We start from the raw sequence: 19,491 nt of genomic DNA, 5'->3' as shown, positions 1-19,491 counted from the left end.
TTATATAGTGCGAACTTAACCCGAAGGTATCAGGTATCAGAACGGTTTACATGAGCACCAGTTGCGTTACACAAGGACACATTAATTTTTTTTAGGCACGGGTGGGTTAAGTGATTTGCCCAGAATCCCAGGTTGGTGAGCGTCATTGTTGAGACTCAAACCTGGCTCCCCAGATTTGAGGTTGACCGCCCTATCCATTAGACCACATCCTCTTTGTTGGCCTTTACTGGTTTCAGTTGAGCAACTCTGCCTCCGTACTTTGTGATCCAGGGGGAGAATTTCTGGACAGCTTGGTCAAGGTCTGCTGAGGTTTTGTGTTGTGTTTTGTTGAGGGCATGTGTCCATTGAGTCTTGAATACCTTGCCCCAGCTGTGGTGGGTGACACTTGGTGATAGTGTGCTGGGCTTTGGAGATGGTGAAGTGAACAATCAGTCCAGGTGAGTTCTGACACATGGGTGAAATTGAGACAGTTGCTGGAGGTGAAGATGGCGTAGAGTGTGTATCCAGCTTTGTACATGGGTTTGGTGACCAGTTTGATGAGACCGATGTTGTTCAGGTTCTCTAGGAGGGTGGTGGAGTTGGCTTCATTGGGGTTATTAATGTGGAAATTGAGGTCACCAAGGAGGATGTAGTGGTGGGAGTCAATGGCTAGGGGGGGGGGGGGGGGGGCGATGATATTGGATATGGTATTGCACCATATTGGATAGGGCTGGTTGAGGCCCGAGGATCTGTAAGCAAGAGTGCCTCTTATCGTGGTCTTAGTGCCGGTCTGTAGTCTGGAAGTTAAAGTTTTCCAGGAGAGGCATTGGGTTGCTATTGGTGGTAGTGCAACGGATGATTTCCTTGAAGCTGGTGGTAATGCCGCCACCATGTTTGTTAATGTGGACGCGTTGTATCATCTTGTTGTCATTGGGAATGGTGATGGCGCTGTCGGGGTTTGAGGATGGCTTGAGCCACATTTCGGTGATGAAGATCATGTCAGGGGAAAGGGTGGTGAGGGTATCCCAGATTTCTGTGGCATGTTTGGAGAGGAAGTGAGTATTCATCAGGAGGCATTAGAGTGGTTCTGGATTGTTTGTGGTCTTCTGAAGAGACAAGGCGCGGGATTCGTTATGGAGGTGAAGGGTCCTTTCGTTGATTGCGGGGAGTAAGTAAAGCAGTTATTGCTTCGGTATCTGAGGTCCCGGTCCAAGAGTTCCTTGGCAGTGTATCAGCTGGTAGCAATAGGTTCAGGACACCTGGCACTAGGGGATGGTCCAGGTGCGGATGGGGGGATACAGGCTTGCTTTCAGCATGCCAGCGGTACAGCCATGCAGGTACCTCCATAAGTAATCCTGGGAGGTAGGTCGGGTTGTCAGAGTTTCAGGAGGGTGGAGAGTGAGGACAGTGGCTGGAACAGGGGGAGCAATACAGACAAAGGGTTCAACTCAAAATAAGCTAGGCAAAATATCCCCAAACTAATTATATTAAAGTAAAAATGAAATTGGTTAGAACCAGATCAAAATAGACGAAATGGGGCCTCAAACATACAATTAAAAACCCAAGCTAACACTAGTAGACCTATGAGCAGCAGGCCCAAACTGGGGCAGTCGTGACCAGGAACGTGGTCCCAGAGTCGAGAAGCTGGCAGCGACAAGCGAGGATTCGACACCAGACTAATGGTCTAGGGCTACTCACTGTAGCCGTGCGGCAGCCTCCATAAGTAGTACTGGGAGATGGAAGGGGCTATCAAGCAGGCCGGAGGGCGGCAAGTGGGAACAGCAGAGGGTACAAGAAGAAAATGGTGGGAAGGGGCGGGGAAGCACAAATGAAGGATACAACTCAAAACAAACTAGCCAAAATAAAGCCAAACAAATTACATTAATGTCAAATGAAGTTGGTTAAAACCAGACGGAATTAAAGGAAACTAAGCCACAAAATTGCAATTAAAAACCCAAACTCACACTTGGCAGAACTGTGGGCAGCGGACTCTAAGTGGGGCAGTCGTGACTTGCAGCGCAGTCCTTGCAGGGCCCTTGTACATTTTATGTGCCAACTATTGATGCCTGCAAGAAAGTAACAGATCGGCATCGGATTTGAAAACCAGTGAAGGCCTGAGTGAGTTTGGGTGATGCAATGAGTGATCTCTAACCCGTCAGTCGGCATGCCCTATGACGTCCTCAGATATGAAAAGTGAGAAGGCACCTGTAAAAGCTGTGCCGGTATTAATTAAATGAAGGTGTTGATCAAAGCTATAACCACGACTGAAACAATCCATGAAACGTTTGGCACACAAACTAGTCAATGCGCCTATTGACACGAAGTAACCTGTCCAGAACAAGAGGCCTGCTTGGATTCTAACATTTATTTTGTAGGAAAAAGAAATGAGCACTGTAAGTCTCTACAGCTTTTGTTTTACAATTCTTTTCGGCTTTAAAGATGGTTCTACTTCCTGGTTTTCTTTTTTTTTAATTTCAAATGCCTCTACTTCGTGGTTTTCCTTTTTCAATCTAACAGAATAGTTTTCCTCCATTTGGTCGCTGACAGGTATTCCATCAAATATTTTTTTCAAATTTCCCTGTGCAGCGAGGGCATGTCACAGACGATCACACACACCTTCTGTACGTGGTGCTTGAGAATAGGCACAACAAGGCCTTGTTCCTTTTTGTGCATACTTCTTTCTACTACAGTGGCGCCCCATCACCACAATAGCCAAGCCTGTCACATGCACTGCTGACACTGGCCTCATACTGACAACTGGCACGTGATGCATGCTGCCCCCAATGAACTGTTTCTTGATGCTGCATTAAAAAGGCACCTTTGCCCAAAACAATGCTGAGCTGCATCCTGGAAACATTTGCAGCGCCCTTGAAGCCTCTCTTGTGAGACATTAAAGAAGAGGGCTTTGCTCTGCAGCAGGCTGGCTGAGTACTGCAAAGACTGAAAAGCAAGCATTGTGTTATTAGACCCAAGAGAATGTAAACAGGTACAGTCTGGTAAAGATAAAGGAGAGAAGGCCTAAGTAGATGTCTTCGCTTTGGTTAAGAGTATAATTTCGACAACGAGCCCTTGTTAATAATAATGGTCAAAATAGTCATACTAATATTAATGCATACACATTTATATAGCACTTTTCTCGACTCTAGACCCTAATTACAGATGTTAATTATTACCTAGCACCTCTGTGCCTACTAGTGCCTAGCCCTCTTTTCATAGACCTCGGAAGGATGAAAGGCTGATTATCAGTACTGATTTCTGATATCCACAGTGTAGCGATGACACGGAGAGTGGAATGGAGTAATGCAGCACTTTAACCTTGAGAGACATATAGATATGGAAGCAACCATGACTGTAGTTGAGAATATTCATAGTTTGCAACTGTCCAACGTGGTTTCTCCTGGCTCACTACCCTTTGGTTGTTGTATACCGATATTTAATGCATAAAACTTGTGAATGTTTGTACATTTGTTCACATCCTTAACTAGTTGCAATTCAAACATGGCCCATTTTGTACTGCGCAGCCCTTCAGCGTCTGTTTGCGCTTTGGTTCAGTTGTCCTTTTTGAATGGTGGGCGCTTTCTCCTGTCGAGTGCTACTGAATTACTTTTAAAATAGAGCCTCATAAGCGGTGCGCTCTGCCTCCTCACACTGCTGTCTCATATAGGGGTGGTGTAAATATACCCTGAAGTCCACATATTCCTTTAACACTGCAGGGCCCTGGTGCATTTTATGTGCCAACTGTTGTTGCCTTGTAAAAAAGTAACAGGAGCCAAGTGGGTGTACGCCATGAACAGGACGTGTTTTATTGAAGAAACACATGCGCTGTGACACTTATCAGTGTGTCAACACACACAGCCTTGAAGACAACAAAAGCTGAAATGAAAAAGCACAGGGGCCAAGCAAGGAATGGTGTTCTTTCCTACAGGTTCAGTTGTCCTTTGAGAAAAAAGAACCTGGGGCCTCATTTATGAAAAGTGACGCATCGCTGCATGAAAACAGCGATGCGTCACTTTTCACTGCGCCCTCCTTGCGACACCAATGATGCGTCAAATTTACAGTATGACGCATCATGGCACAAGGAGTTACAGATACGTCAGTATTTCTGACGTATCTGTATGGCGCAAAAGTGACGCATTGCTGGAGTGTGTCACAAAAGTGATGCAACCCCTGCAATGTGTCCTTTCAAAGGGCCTGCGTCAGTCTTACGCCTGCTGTGAGGCAGGCGTAACAAATTGACACATTTGTGTCCTAAAAGTGGCGCAGTGAAATCTTATAGATTTCACTGCCTCACTTCCATGACCCTTTCTTGCGCCCCCCCCTTGCATACATTATTCCTGGCGCAGGTATAATGTGACGTAGGGGTTTACAAAGTGATGCATCTACCTTGATGCGTCACTTTGTTAATATGACACAACAAGGCGCATTTTTAATGCCACTGGTGCGTCACAAAAAGTGACGCAACTGCGGCGCAAAAGTGACGCAAGGGCTCATAAATGAGGCCCCTGATTCTTCAACAGTCCTGGTCAGAAGTCACTAATAAAGGTTTAATTTCATGCAATGCATCACAGTGAAATGTTTTATCATGCATTTCAGAGCTCTTCACTTAATGTCTCAAATGGCTTACCCTGCATGCTTGAGAAGAGCTCAGGTGCATCATTTATGGGAAATTGGCACAACGCAGCGCTGCAATTCTTCCTGCAGCGCCGCCCTAGGCCAATGTGAAAGGGCAGGAATGCATCGTTTTTATGAAATGCAGGGCCTTCCTGTCCTTTCCCCCTGCGACGGCGCATAATTTGCTGCCTACCACTAATGTAGGCACCCTTGCACCATGGCTCACAGAGAGAAATAAACATACCTATTTGGTGCTTCCTCAGAGCTACATTACTTTGAAACTCTGGTGCAGCTTCAAATTCAGAGTGTGTTGCGTGCGAAAACCAAACCCAATGTCCATGGAACGCCTTCTAGGTGTATCGAAAGGCAACGCAGCGTTTTGCGCTTACCCGTGATTTATGAGGCCACTCAAAGCCGCACAGGCTTCATGAATCTTTACGAGAGCCCTGTACTTTACGTGGTGCAAAAGTGATGCAGGGCTCTCATAAATAGGCCCCCTAGTCAGCAAGGACAGGGTGGAGAAGAGTTAGGAAGACTCGCTGCCTGTCCCGCCGCGAACAGTTAAGAGGGTAGTCGTATGAAGGTTTACATTTTACACAACTGCTTTTTTAAGGAAATGCCCATGCTCTTCTCTGAGTGACTCACAACGCCTTGAGTGTGTAGTCCCACTTCTGGTCAGCAAATATATGATTTGGCATTATTGATGTACAATGTTAAACGTGACATTAGGCGATGTCTAACACATTTTTTGACTTTTGAATAACTAATTATTTGCTCTACTGCAGGCTGAGAGGACAGCACAGAAGGAGGGTTCTTTCATGAGTATTTGACAGACCCAGGGTAACAATTGCCCCCTAATTAGCTCTGTATAAGTGACTCTTCTGTGACATGCTCGAGCTAACAATGGGACAGCATGTCCTGCCTACTTTATCCATTCTCACTGCTCTTTGATGTCTCACCATGGCAATGGAAACGCTGAGCATAGGAGGCTCAACCTCAGTGCATGCGCTACATTTGGGGTTATTAATGTAAGCTCTGACCCTGTCAGCACAGGCTTCTCCTTTGGCCTGCAGTCTGTAATGGTTGGAGGGTTCCATGAACAAGCAGAATCCCCCTCAGGGTCCCTGAACAAGGGGAATCCCCCCTTAACCCCAGTTCAAAGTCGTCAGTAAGTAGATGTAGAGTAGTGCTTGCGATGTCTGTGTTTGACTGAGGTCTGTGCCGGCAGGGGCAGCCTTTGCGATGCTGTGGGCAGAACGTGCTGCAGAAGCTGGAGTTTAAATTGGAAGTATTCTTACATATTTGGAGAACCCGGAGAAAAAGACATACTGAAGAGAGGGATGGTCTGGAATCTGGAGGATGGTTGGCCTACAAGACCCTGGGAGGCTTATGCTGAATGGGCTGAAAAAATATAAAAAGACAGAAAAAGTTGTGCAGAAGTTGCCTGGAAGAAGGGACATTGTGCAGGAGTCTAGAGTGACAGCAACGGTGCAAGAGACTGTAGGGATGTGAAGGAAGGCGGAGAGAAGCGGTGCAGCAACCTGAAGGGAGGCTGTACTGAATGATCCTGCAGGAGCCCTGGCACAGTGTGGTACACCATGGCTGAGTACTGCTAGAACATTTATACCCATAAACATTTTTGCCAGGGACCAAGTGTTTGGTGTGTGATGTGACTAAGGGTCGCCTTGATGCCCAAGAGGAAGTGGTCGGAGGAGGGGAGTTCAGGTAGGAGGGTGTTGGTGGTGAGATAGGTGTATGCTGTGCATAGCATATACATCTACTGGCAGACAAATTGGGATTTATCCTGTCTTTCCCACTTTACCAATTGTGTGATCCTATGGTATTTTTTAAGATTGAAAAGGGTTTTACTGATCCTGTGGCTAGTCATAGAAGTAATGTTCCATTGGTGGATTGGTGTGAGCAACTCACACTATTCTTTCACAATAACATCAAAGCAATACAGAATAGTCTTCCCACAACTTCTATCCCCGATCTGACTTTTGGCTGTAAGGGTCAGTTGGCCATATCGATCTTGTATGGCCTCTCGAAGTCCAATACTATCTCCCTGGTAGGACAGCAATATAAAGTCTTAAATCGGGCTCACCTAATCATCTTTGTCCACCGACCATTTTGATTTTAGGCGTTGACATCAATATTCCCATTCTGAATGCAGTACTGAATAAGTCCCCGCCATTGTGCCCTCATGTTGGTAGGGGATAAAAATTGTTCCTTTATTAAAAAGGCCTAGGACAGATCCAGAAGTTCTAGGCAATTATAGGGCAGTTTCCCTTTTTACAGCGTCTGCTAAAATAGTTGAAAAATCTGTCAATTGACAGCTCTCAAGTTATCTAGAGGCCAATGGGCTACTTCATCTGAGCCAGTCGGGTTTTTGACATAGGCATAGTACTGTGGCTGCTTTGTGGCGGATTGTATAAGATGTACTATTGATGCATTCGGTAGAGTAGTCCTGGTACTGTTGGACCTGTCAGCAGCATTCAACGTGGTTCCATATTACAGGCTTCTTGCACGCTTTGGCAAGATTTGCATTAGAGATAACGCATGGAAGTGGTGTTAGTCCTTTCTTGAGGACAAGAGTTAGAAAGTTTGGCTTCCCCCTGTCAGTAGAAAAGTGTCAGTCGGAGTCCCTCAGGGCTCTGAATTTAGTGCCACTATGTGTAGCATCTTCTTGTCCCCCTTATCTAAGGTGGTGGAATAATTTGGGGTTAAGATTATTTCCTATGCTGATGACACCCAGACAGTGGCGCCTGGCACAGGTAAATTTGTGGTAGCGGGGAAGGGTGGGAGTGGGGGAAGTAAGCAGAAGATGGAATGGGTATATATAAATAAATAAATTAATAATACCTTTTCCGTCATCTGGCGACTTCCCCCACAGCACCCTGCGACGTCTTGCCCTGCCCTGCCCTACCACGCTTACCTGTGTTGACCGCCACTGCACCCAGATCCTCTTTACCTGCAGTAAGTGGACTTCCATCGATTAGGATGTCATTCAACCCTGTCATTCAGCAGTTTTTCAATGGCTGACATGCAACCATTTGAAATGCAACACAGAGAAGACAGAGTTTCTTAGTTTCAAAGATTACTTTGTCTTAAACTTCGATGCTCACTAGCCTTAGGTGGTACCTTCACCAGAAACTCAAGCTGCTGTTGTAAAAAATATGGGGGATAAATTAGTCTATAAAATGTAATTCCATAATAAAATTTATCAGTTGTCTGTATGTGCTATGACATCTTGAGTACTGCAAACATAATTCAGCATTTTCTGACTTTTTCAACAAAAATGACTGTGGTATTGGCCTTGGTGATGTCAAGATTGGATTATGCCAAACACATTATATGCAGGGTTACCAAAATATTTCCTGAATAGACTTTAGGTCATTCAGAAGGCATCAGCGTGACTGGTTCTTGGCATGGCTTCTCCTGTCTTTTGCGCAATTTGCACTGGCTTCACGTTAGAAAACTGAATCTTTTTAAAGTAGCACTCCTATTGCATAGGGCTCTCCATCATTCTGGATCTGACTAACTTTCGGCTAGAATTGCTTTCTATAGCCCAGTGAGAGTTTTATCCTCACCTGGGAATCATCTGTCCAATGTCCCTAAGGTTCATTTGTCCTTTACAGGAGGCTGTTCCTTTTCTTTCCTGGGATCTTTATGGTGAAACAAACTCCATTTTGACTTGCATTAAGACCTGGCCTTTTTCTCAGTTATTACCTGCAGTAGCTGCTTCTTTTCTCAGACCATATAGCGCCTGGACACTCTTGAGTAGCCATGGAGTCTATAAATCCCTTCACATTCACACATTCACTTGATTTATATCACTTTCCCTCTTTTTTCTTTATTATCACAAATAGGAGGACCGCGTAGTATAGGACTTCAGAATGTACACTTAACTAAACCTTCTCCTGTGTTTGATTTAACAAACTATAATATTGTTTGTGTAAAATAGGAACTCAGGTAACCTAAACAGTGCACATAACAACTGACTTACCTTTTAGTATACTAATGGCATTTTATCATGGTGGAAAGGAGAATGAATGTTTCTAAATTCATGTTTGAAAACAATCACTTAAAAAAAGATACTTCTCAATGCCTTGATATAATCGATATACTAAGGTGCTTCTGCATGCACTTTTTGAATTTTTAAGAGGCATCATATATGTACACTTTTTTTGCAAGATGTCTTTAAAAATGAAAAATGGTGCTCTTAAAGCTAAGCAGTGCATGAAAACCTAGGCCCAGATGTAGGTAAATCTGATTTACCGACTCTAGAATACCGAATTTTACCGATTCGGTATTCTAGATTCGGTAAATCAGATGTAGGTAAAAATTTGGTAATTCTTACCGAATCTGTATGATTCGGTAATTACCGAATTGGTATTTACCGATTCGGTAATTGCCATTGATTCCTATGGGCCTACAGGCCCATAGGAAACAATGTCAATTACAGGCCCATAGGAATCAATGTCAATTACCGAAACGGTAAATACCGATTCGGTAAAATTACCGAATTTGCAAGGGTGACAGGGTGTCACTTTGATACCCTGTTGCACCCCTGATTTTGGTTTGTGTGCCATGTGACACACATACATGCCCTTAGGGCATGTATGTGTGTGTCACATGGCGCAGGTGTACATGCACAGATGTGCATGTACACAGGTATTCGTTATTTACCATGCAATAGAATTACATTGTATTTAACGAATCGGTAATCGCCTGTGGCACTGTTTGGAGTGCCACCTACATCTGGATTTACCGATTCGGTATATTTACCGATTCGGTATTTTACAGAATCGGTAAATTTACCGAATCGGTAAATTAACAGATTCTGTATATTTGACGGCCCCTACATCTCCATTTGCAAATACCGGTCGGTAACGGCCGAAATCGGACGTTACCGACCGGTATTTGCCGACCTACATCTGGCCCCTAGTTGTTTCTTTCTTTAACTACAATTAACCGTTGCATAAAAGGCTTACCTGTTTATTCAACATCTTATTAATGTTGGTGCTGAGTCGAATACACAGCAGCCCTGTGGTGCCGCTGACCAACGGGCAGCATGTAAAGGTCAGGAGGGCCACATACGGCACAGGTCTTACTGTAAGCATCACTGAGCTAGGACAGCTCTTACAGGGCATTTCTGCTGCTAAGGTTCTTCCATCTGAAGCTGGAGAAAAATCCTCTACTTGGTATTCATTGCTCAAACTGTAGATAGGAGTGCACTGCTGTTGAGAACAATTCCTCTACAGGGTGTCAATGGCACAGTGTCATCTAAGGTACTGCACATCAAAAATTAAATGTGACTCATAAGTACAGGATGAATAGGGAACTGTCACACATAAGCAAATTGAAAACTGGGCTGCACCTGCTTCGTTTTTGCTCTGCTTTTGAGTCACATTTCCTTTTCTGGGCCATCGGAGAGGATGATTGGGCCTACTTTCTCTTTAGGAGACAGGAGTTGCGGTGGTAGCAGCTGTCTGCTGTGACAGTGTTTAGAGCAGTATGTAGTGAAAGGTGGAAAGATACACAAAAGAAAAACAAAAAAAGGCCAAAACATAGAGACTAAGGAGCTGAGTGTGGGCATGTGATGCCATTAGCCATCATTGGTGTGTCAACGTGCTACCACAGCCTCTGGATTTTAGTGAATGAACTTCCAGGAATGTGCAGAAGAGATAACCAAACTAGGGGTGGGCGGAATTTGCGAAATCCTACTCAGATGAATTGCGCTGAGTCATATAAAAACTCAGCGATAATGCGGTGAGGTCTGAAAAGGACCGGAAATAGGCAGGTTGCGCTGCTCAAGCTGTGGTTAAGAACTGTTTCAGGGGTCTCCAAACCGGTCCTGGAGGGCCGGATCCATACCAGATTTTTTGGATATCCCCATTGAGATACATGTAGTAATTTAAAAAATCTGGCATGGATCAGGCCCTCCAGGACCGGTTTGGAGACCCCTGTTTTAGTGCATTCTGTGTTAAAAAATAATAGCATGAGGCACCGCACGGCGCACCAGAGGATGCAGCTACTCGAGTTGATTTTGCTGCTGCTGGAGTAGATCACTCGAGCGACAGGCTACTGACTGCAAGCGGGCGGAAGCACTATAAAAATCTCGCTAGATGTGCTCCCAGCGACCGCATGGTGCACTAGCAGACACTAAATCTTGCTTGCGCTTGCCAACGTACTGTTTTTGAGGCTCACACAAGTACTGCTCCTGGCAGCCATACACGTCTGTTATGAATGTGGGTAGTGTCAATTCACACTGCAGCCCACATACCACATTTAGCTTCCAGGCCTATCACACATTTTCTGGCCCCCTAATATGGCCTTTAAAGAAAATAAATTGACAGAATGGGTGATACCAATTTTCTCAACACCATTGTAAGGCTGATCATACTCACTGTGGAACTGAATAGAGATATCACGTGCACAGAGATCTGGCATGAGGTATCATAGGAAACAGAAAAAGGCAAAAATCAAGGTTTATCATGAAGAAAAGGTGAATTTGCCACACTGAAGCTGAAAGCATCATCATGGGAGAAATTGACATGACAGAAATATTCCTGAGTCAGTGACATTTCCTATAACAGGATGTCCCTTCATAACATAATCTTTAGCCCTTTTTTAAAACAAATGTAAAAGTTTATATAAAAAATAGGATTTACAAACTTGCAAGTCTGCTACTTTGGAACAATGACAATAGATGGCACAATCTTTGCACTTTCTCTTTTTACTTCGATATTTCAGATGGCTGTTCTTGTTTTTAATGTCACCACAGGTCTTGGGAACATTTGAGAGTGAAGAATGAGATTATAGAACCCCCATAACCCTGACGAAGTTGCGAGAATACTTTGCAACGAAACATGTTGGCAAAATAATCATGGTATATTGGTAACTGTTTTTAATTGGGGGTGCTTGCAGCTTGGAATAAAACTGGATGGACAGCAAGCATTACCAGGTTTTAATGAGTGAGAACTATATAATTTTTGGTTTTCACTGGGGTTCATTGAGCACATACATATTTTGAATAGTGGACACATTGGTTGTGTTTACTTTCTCTTCACTACACGATTTGTGTTTGTAAAGGGAGCACATTCTTTTCTTTCTTACACACAACAAAGAGAGACTGGCCAATGATGAGAAGTGCGTAAACTGGCAATCATCAGACAGCAACACCCTCGGGTGCAGGTACCGTGAGGTACTCTCTCTTTGTTCACTATATTTTTCACTAGTGAGAATAGACCTGTTTTGACGTTTTTAAGCAGTGAAAGCGGACCGTGACCAATCATAGTAGTGGACGAAGAGAAGAATTATTATAAAATGCTGTGATTGTGTTGGTTAAGATAGGTGCAATCAAGGTGAGGCCTTATATTGTTGTAATTTGCGAGAGTGGGGCGGCCTCACCTAAACTCCCCCTGTAACTCCTATTGAATGTTTGTAACGTCTCAGGTGCTAGTTGCAAGAATTAACAAGCATTTGCAATGCAATAGGTATCGCATTTACGAGAGTTTGAGCTATTGGCATTGTAAATGACAATGCTTTTTATTTATGTGTTGTTTTGTAAAACGGAAAAATAAATTGCATTGTCATTTACAATGCCAATAGCTTAAACTATTACAAATGCGAGACCTATTGCATTACAAATGCGTTCAGTGCCCGTACCATAATTTTATTTTAAAAGCGTTAGGAGAGAGTGAGAGAGCATGTCCTGCCTGGAACAGCAGGGAGGACAAAGCTATTTGAGATAATAGTGCTCGGAGGCCGTAATTAAAACCTAACGAGTAACAACAAAAATACCAGGGGGGTCTCCATGGAAGGTCACAAAATAAGACAAGGTGGTACTAAGGAGGGACTACTAAGGCTTTTACAGTGGACAATAACACAAGCTAATGAAAAATATGGGCTGAGAGTGGCCGGAGCTTCAAGTTCCTATCTGAGTACAGCATTGCTTGCAGAGTGGCGTATGCGCTGCCCAGTCTCGACCTAAAAATTGTGTCAACTTGTGATCTCAAATACCGTCTCTAAATTGGGAAATTTCTATAAACAGATGAAACAGTTGTTCTTTTCATTTAGTGGTTCTCTTAGCACATTATTGAAGTATTATGAGACGTATTTTCACTGGTAGTTTAAATACAAGAAAATAGTGTTAAGTGTGTCTTTTAAACAGTCATCTATAGTCATGCCAAATTCTAAAATTCACTCCAGGTATAAATCGTATTTTTTAAATTTTAAAATAGGTAAATATGGACAATTAATGGCTGGTTTTCTATGACAGCGATTTATTCACTAATTAAAGCTTTTTGCATCTGTTTGAGCAATATTCTTGCAGCTATTTTCAGCAAGTTTGTTCTAATTGCTGAGTTGTAGATTTCTGAAACAGGGGATCCATGGTCATATCTTGGAAAAAGAACTAAACTCCCTTCTCTTTGCCTCAGGTAACTTAGCTGCCAAGAGTAAGAAAACCATGAGCTAAGATATAGGGCCACATGCAGGATCCATTTTGCAATTACAAATGGTGCAAATCGTATAATTTGTCCATTTGCAAATGCAAAATCGCCTATCATGATGTATGAAGGGGTTTGTAGTTGCGAATTTTATTTAATCGCAATATTTATGGTTACCTTTAGTTTCGACTACAAATGGGAAATTGCAAATTGCGATTCCATTAGCACATGTAGCAAAGCATTTTCTCAATGCAAACTGTTGTTAGAAAATGCTATTAGACGTTTGCAAAGTTTGAAAAATAAATGCATTTTTCAAACTGTCATGTGGCGCACACATGCCCTTAGGGCATGTGTACGCTTTATATGTGCACATTTACTTTTTATTGATGCTCCAGGGTGTCCTTAGGCCTCCAGGCACCCTTGGCTTTGCATTAGCTAATTTGCGATTACCAATTAGGTAATCGCAAATTTGCTTATGTAAAACATTCGCACCGATGGGCCTTTAGGCCCATCAGAACAAATGGAGAACTATTACCGCTTACCTATTTATTTGGTAAAATAAATCGCTAAATCTTTGACAGTTTCATACATACATAGCATTTTGCAATTAACAAACAGCGATTTAGTAAAAATCACTTTTTGGCAATCGCAAAATGCTATTATGATACATGTGGCCTATTTTCTTTTTTGTCAGGTATAGCAGAGCATTTTCTATTCATCAAGGTAGCCAAACGTTGTGTTTTTGCACCAGGTATTGACCTTCATTTGACCTTCCTGTAACTCACTACAGGCATGATTATGCCTGTAGAGTGCTAAACATGTGCTAGAGCTGTTTGTTTCTTTCTTGGGGTGGTCACAATGACAAAGTAAACAAGTTTTACTTTATTTGCCCAGTGTACTTGTCAATTAGAATGTTTGGACTACAGTGAACTGTCATAGGGATGAGAATTGCATTTACACTGTGTTAAGTTAGCATTAGATTATTAGAAGTTTAAACACCATTTTTCCTTTCTGCTGCCTTTGCACACGGCACATATTACAAATGTTTAGAGTCTAACAGACTGTTTTGCTTCACACGAGAATAATATGTTTTCCTATAGTAGCGGCTTTACTTGGCAAGCTTTGTCTGAACAGTGAGTGCAGAGTCCTTCAAGGTTATTTCAACACAGTGGTTGTTGTTCGGTCTGATCAGCGCACGTTCTAGACATAACATATATGCAGCTGTGGCCACCTATAATTTTGGCGTGTTTAATAATGCATTACGCAGGCATGCAAACACACTTTGGAGAACATTTGCATGCAGAGAGCTGGTGTAGAAAATGTTGTGATCCATTTCTACTAGGACCAGAGGTATGGGGCCAGCCTTGAAACCCAAGAGACCTTCTATAGATATAAAATACCCTACTAGCAAGGGAGGGTGATTTCTAGGTGTAATCTAGCCTTACTTTATTTAGCATTTTAACATGCTTTCTCCCTTTGTATTTTATAGAATAGTAACTATGCTGATAATCGTGTTGCTTATAATATGTCTGGTTGTAATAGCTAAGATACTGCGCCTGAGAACATGGCATTAGAAATAAATATTTAAAACTTGCACGTGTCTTCATTTACTCCCTGTTTTGGACCGATATGAGAGTATAACGAAAGAGTGTTCATGTGTTCCACATTGCCTGAGGTATTCTAAGTTCCATGTTTTGGGTTGTCTAATCATTGGGGGTATGGAAGAACCAATGAGACACCGATTGCTAGTCTGGTAGGGGATTTTGGCTTCTAAGGTGAGTTTTGGTACACTCTAATTCACTGAGGTTCCAAGTCTCTATGCACAGTTCTGTGTATGAGCATAATCCCTGCTACAGTACCCCTTCGGTGCAGTTTGTACCTCCTTTTCCCAACTATTTATCTATTTCCTTATTTGTTAAGTGCGCTGCACCCAGAGGATTCATGGCACCAATTAGTACTTAATTCAGGGCACAGCAGGCATGTATACTAGTGAGGACACAAGCAATGTGGAATTAACTTGTTGGGAACTAATAGGTCAACAGCATGTAAACCAAAGGGGAAGGAATGGATCTTTCATATCTGTGATGCTTGTACCTCAAAAGTTCTTACCTGGTAAACTTTTAGGAAACAGTTGACAAGTACATGGGGAACTTGTTTTTGAGAAAGTTAGAATCAATTTCAATTTGCACCCTGTACATAGTACTTTGAACGTAATATTTTGCCGAAATGGCAATTTGTGTAATTTGACCAAAATTATTGAGCTGTGATCCCTTCGGAGGATTTGAGGGAGGCTGAGTCGGATACCAGAACAGCAATCTAGTCTCTGTAAAATCCAGTCCCCCACCACTATGTGGTGTTTTTGGTCTGTGGGAGAAATGGTAGAATGTGACCTTAGATTATAATTTAATAGTGGCAACCATTTGTTGGAGGAAAGATTCCCTTTGAACAAGATGACATGATTAATCACCACTTGAGTGAGCTGTGGACAGATGAACCACAAGATATTAATCCAATTAGTAATGGAGGCAATCGTTCTTTACATAATCATATAGAAACTCAGTCTGAGTTTAAAAACATTTCTTGCCATTCATAATGTGGAAAACAGGTGTGCACCATCTGCACTGGCAAGAATTGGAGGCCCAGGTTAGATGTACATGCCCCAATGCCTTCAAATAAACATAGAGAAGCAGAGGTCTGTGAGGAGAACCCAGAGAGATTGCCCAGGTGACTTTATTTGGTGCTCCAACACAACAAACAAATCATCATTTTATTGTTCCAGTTTTTGTCTTAAATGCGATGGGTATTCCCATCTTGGGTCCTATCCTTACTGTACTATAGGAGTCAAGCTGCATCATACTGATAAGGCCCAAATAGGCCAAATCCCGCCTGGGGTTTGTTGTGTTCCTCTGGAGTAGATATCAACACACAGTTTATGGCAGACTGTTGCTACGAGGAGCAGAATCGGAACTTCGTTGCTAAAGGCAGGCCTGTGTCTACAGTGTGGTATATGCGATTAACCTTTTATTGTTATTTGTTGTATTTGGGGTCCAGTAGAATTCTTCTAAAACTACCTTCTTGTTGTGGTCCTACTGTAAGGAATAAATCACATTAGCAACTCTCCCTCCAAAGGCCTTTCATAGACAATCTGAAGTAGTCTCTCATATTCCACAAATTAAATCAGAGCAAGCATATCTAATTTAAGACAACAATGTTGGCATCCTTGCATGATCTGTCTAGCATAGCCCGTAAATCTTAATTGAGCAACTGACTACTTTTAGAGTAGCTTAAAGCCAGCTTAAAAGTAATGAAGGAGATCAGAAGCTTCAAAAAGGAACTCAGATGTTGCATAAGTTGCCTCAAGTAACTTAGGGCCTGATTGAACAAGGTAAACTTACACGTTTGTGTATGTTTACGTTGTATTGAAATTCACAAAGGAATAGTATCTGTGCAACAGCCTATTTTTTTATGTGCAGAGTTTTTGCTGTGAGTCGTAAAGATACTACTCGTAAAATCTCTCAGTGAATTGCAAAATTTTTTAAAACTCACATGAAAGTGTAAGCTACCTCTGCGGCCTTAGGACTGATAAGAGAAGTTTGAAACAGGCTGATAGTTTGTTAGTTCTGTGGGTGCTGTAAGAGTATTTTCAGGTGCAGCAAAATTATTGTTTTTGGTTTTTTAAATCAGTATGTATCTGACATGAAGAAAAATATGTAATAATGATTGTTATAGTCATTGGGCTGATAATATCCAGGAATTTCCTTATAAAATGTGTAGGACAAATTTCTAAGATGAATCTGTTCCCTTTTTCGGTTTGAGAATGTTATTATCAGCTGGTGAGCATTCAGGCTCGCCTCACAATCCTTGGAGCTGACCATGCAATTACATGGTAAAATAGGTCTGTGACTTGTATGTAGCTTGTTACTAACACTCCACTGCATTTGTCATACGATATAAATAATTATAGCATTAACCGTGTTTTCTTGTGTAAGCAATTTGGACTGTAGATCGGCAATATGAAGGTACCACCATCTTCTTGTTGCTTCCTCAGTCAATCAATCAATGAATCAATCAATCAATCATGGGATCATATAGTGCAGCTACTCAACTTTGAGGGTCTCAAAGTGCTTCGGGGATGGGGTTGGGGGTGCTGATCCATCTGGGTCCAGTCGAAGAGCCAAGTCTCTAGATCCTTCCTGATTTGGGTTAGCGACTGGGATTGCCTGAGGTGGAGGGGCAGGGTGTTTTAGGTCTCTGCGGTGAGGTGGAGAAGGATCTTCCTCCAGTTCTTGTCTTGTGGGTTTCAGGGATAGAGGCAGGGGCTAGTGTCATGGAGGGCTTTGTAGGCATGAGGAGGAGTTTGATGGTGAATCTTTTGCCGACTGGGAGCCAGTGATGTTCACAACGGTGTGTGGTGTGTGGTGATGTGGCTGCAGTGTGGGGAACTGAGGACCTGTCTGGTTGCGGAGTTTTGAACGTTCTGTCGTTTTCTGAGGAGTTTCTGGGTGATGCGGGCATAGAGTGCGTTTCCATAGTCAAGCCTGCTGGTGATGAGTGTGTGGGTGACCAACTTTCTTGCTGCAGTGGGTATCCATCTGAAAGTCTTTCGAAGCTAGCATAGTGTGGGGAAGCATGAGGAGGATATGACATTGATGTGGCGGTTCATTTTGAGCGAGGAGTACAATATGATACCAAGGTTGCTTGCGTGGTTTGTGGGAGTGGGTGGGGTTCCCAGTGCAGCAGCCACCAGGAGTCGTCCCAGGCAGAGGAGGCAGGTCCTGCTTAGGTGAATCCCATCACATTAGTTGTTAAAGTACCTTGGATACAACCATTAATTTTTTTAACTTGTCTGTTGCATATTCACACTATAATAGTTTTGCTCCAAAGTACATTGACCCTTATTATCTCATTTATAAGATTTTAAAAGAGCTCACTTGCACTAATGTCGAGCCCCAACATTTTATATCTATATTTTAGCAACCTTTTCTTCTTGTACAAAACACTTGTATAAAATGAGCAGCCGTGGCCAGTGGAGGGAGTTCCGTGGGGCAGACAGGTGGGGTGGGGGAGGGGCAGTGTGAGGGGTGGGAAACACCGGAAAATGGATGATTGTAGGTAAGTAAACAATTAAATTAATAAAACGAATTTCGTAGCGTGCCCTGCATCGCATTTTGGAATGCAGGGCACGTAACGGAATTTGTTTTATTAATTTAATTGTTTACTTACCTGCAATCATCCATATTCTGGTGTTTACCACCCCCCACCCTGACCCTCCCCCGCCCTGCCTGTTTGCCCCACGGAACTCCCTCCACGGGCCGCGGCTGAAAATGAGTGATGCCTGGTGTCAACCATGCTCACAAGCACATACGTCAATACCTGGAGTAAATTCACCATGGTAGGGTTCAAATAAAATTATGTAATAAAGAGTTTCGAAGAAACAGATCTGCAACATGTATTTTCCTTAAGCAATTATTCTGTGCATAATGTTTGGTTGACGATTTCCCTGCTTAAACGTTTTCACTTTTTTCTTCAGATATAGATGAGTGTGCTGCAAAGATGCACTACTGTCAGGCAAACACAGTCTGTGTTAACCTGCTGGGAACATACCGCTGTGACTGTACTACGGGATATGTCCGGGTGGATGACTTCTCCTGCACAGGTAAGCAGGAAGATTCATTACCTTCTCGAATCGCATTGGTTGCTGAACACAATTTCCATCTTTGATTATGGATATACACAGTGGCCTAGCTAGAACTGTTGCCATCCATGGTAAGAATGTCCGGTGGAGGCTGCCACCCCCAAAACCAATGCCGACCGGGGCAGACCGCCCTCCTCTTGCTACACCAGTGATAGACAAGATTGTTTACTGAAAGTGTTCATCCATGTACATCAATATTCCTGGTTGTTGGGTGAGGCAATGATTGATACAGTGCTTGGAGAAGATGTCAGTGAGCACATAATTCTAGTTCCGAACACAGGAAGATTATTTAGAATGATTACATGGACTGCACACCAAGAGAGACAGAAATAGAATGTAAGCTGCACCTTTGATTTAAATCGTGCCAATCTCCAATCCATTCAAAACTTTCCTCAGTTATGTAGCACTCTTGTAACATGTCCTGATTATCAGAGAATTGAGTACCACGCCGGACATCAGACATGACAGCGTTCTACTCGGAAGTGGATCATTTACTCGTGATTTAAGAAATATTATGGTACACGGAGATATTTAAAGGACCAAGTACGCATGTCTTGTGGGATTACGAAATAAATGAAGTGGTTTGGTATCGTGGTATGATAATCAGGACATGTTACAAGAGTTCAACATAACTGAGGAAAGTTTTGAAGGGATTGGAGATTGTTACAATTAAAAACAAAGGTGCCTCTTCCGGTACATTGTTATATGAATGACTCAGATTATTGATTCTTCTGCCCTGATGAAGTCAATGAT

The 19,491-nt window shown here is 42.8% G+C and overlaps 1 protein-coding gene across 1 annotated transcript in view; it reads left to right on the top strand.

Annotated features, from left to right (window-relative positions):
- The window catches only part of NELL1 (neural EGFL like 1), a 3,816,074-nt gene that overhangs the window by 2,089,599 nt on the left and 1,706,984 nt on the right, over window positions 1–19,491 (top strand). Inside the window, exon 13 of the mRNA XM_086959505.1 lies at window positions 18,574–18,699. Within this exon, the coding sequence (XP_086815631.1) occupies window positions 18,574–18,699 (126 nt within the window). The remainder of the gene's footprint in view (window positions 1–18,573; window positions 18,700–19,491) is intronic.

The sequence above is a fragment of the Lissotriton vulgaris genome, chromosome 2_2, assembly GCF_964263255.1.
Source record: "Lissotriton vulgaris chromosome 2_2, aLisVul1.2, whole genome shotgun sequence".
Taxonomy (NCBI): domain Eukaryota; kingdom Metazoa; phylum Chordata; class Amphibia; order Caudata; family Salamandridae; genus Lissotriton; species Lissotriton vulgaris.
The sequence above is the reverse complement of the archived record's forward strand: the minus strand, read 5'-3'. Positions and strand labels throughout refer to the sequence as shown.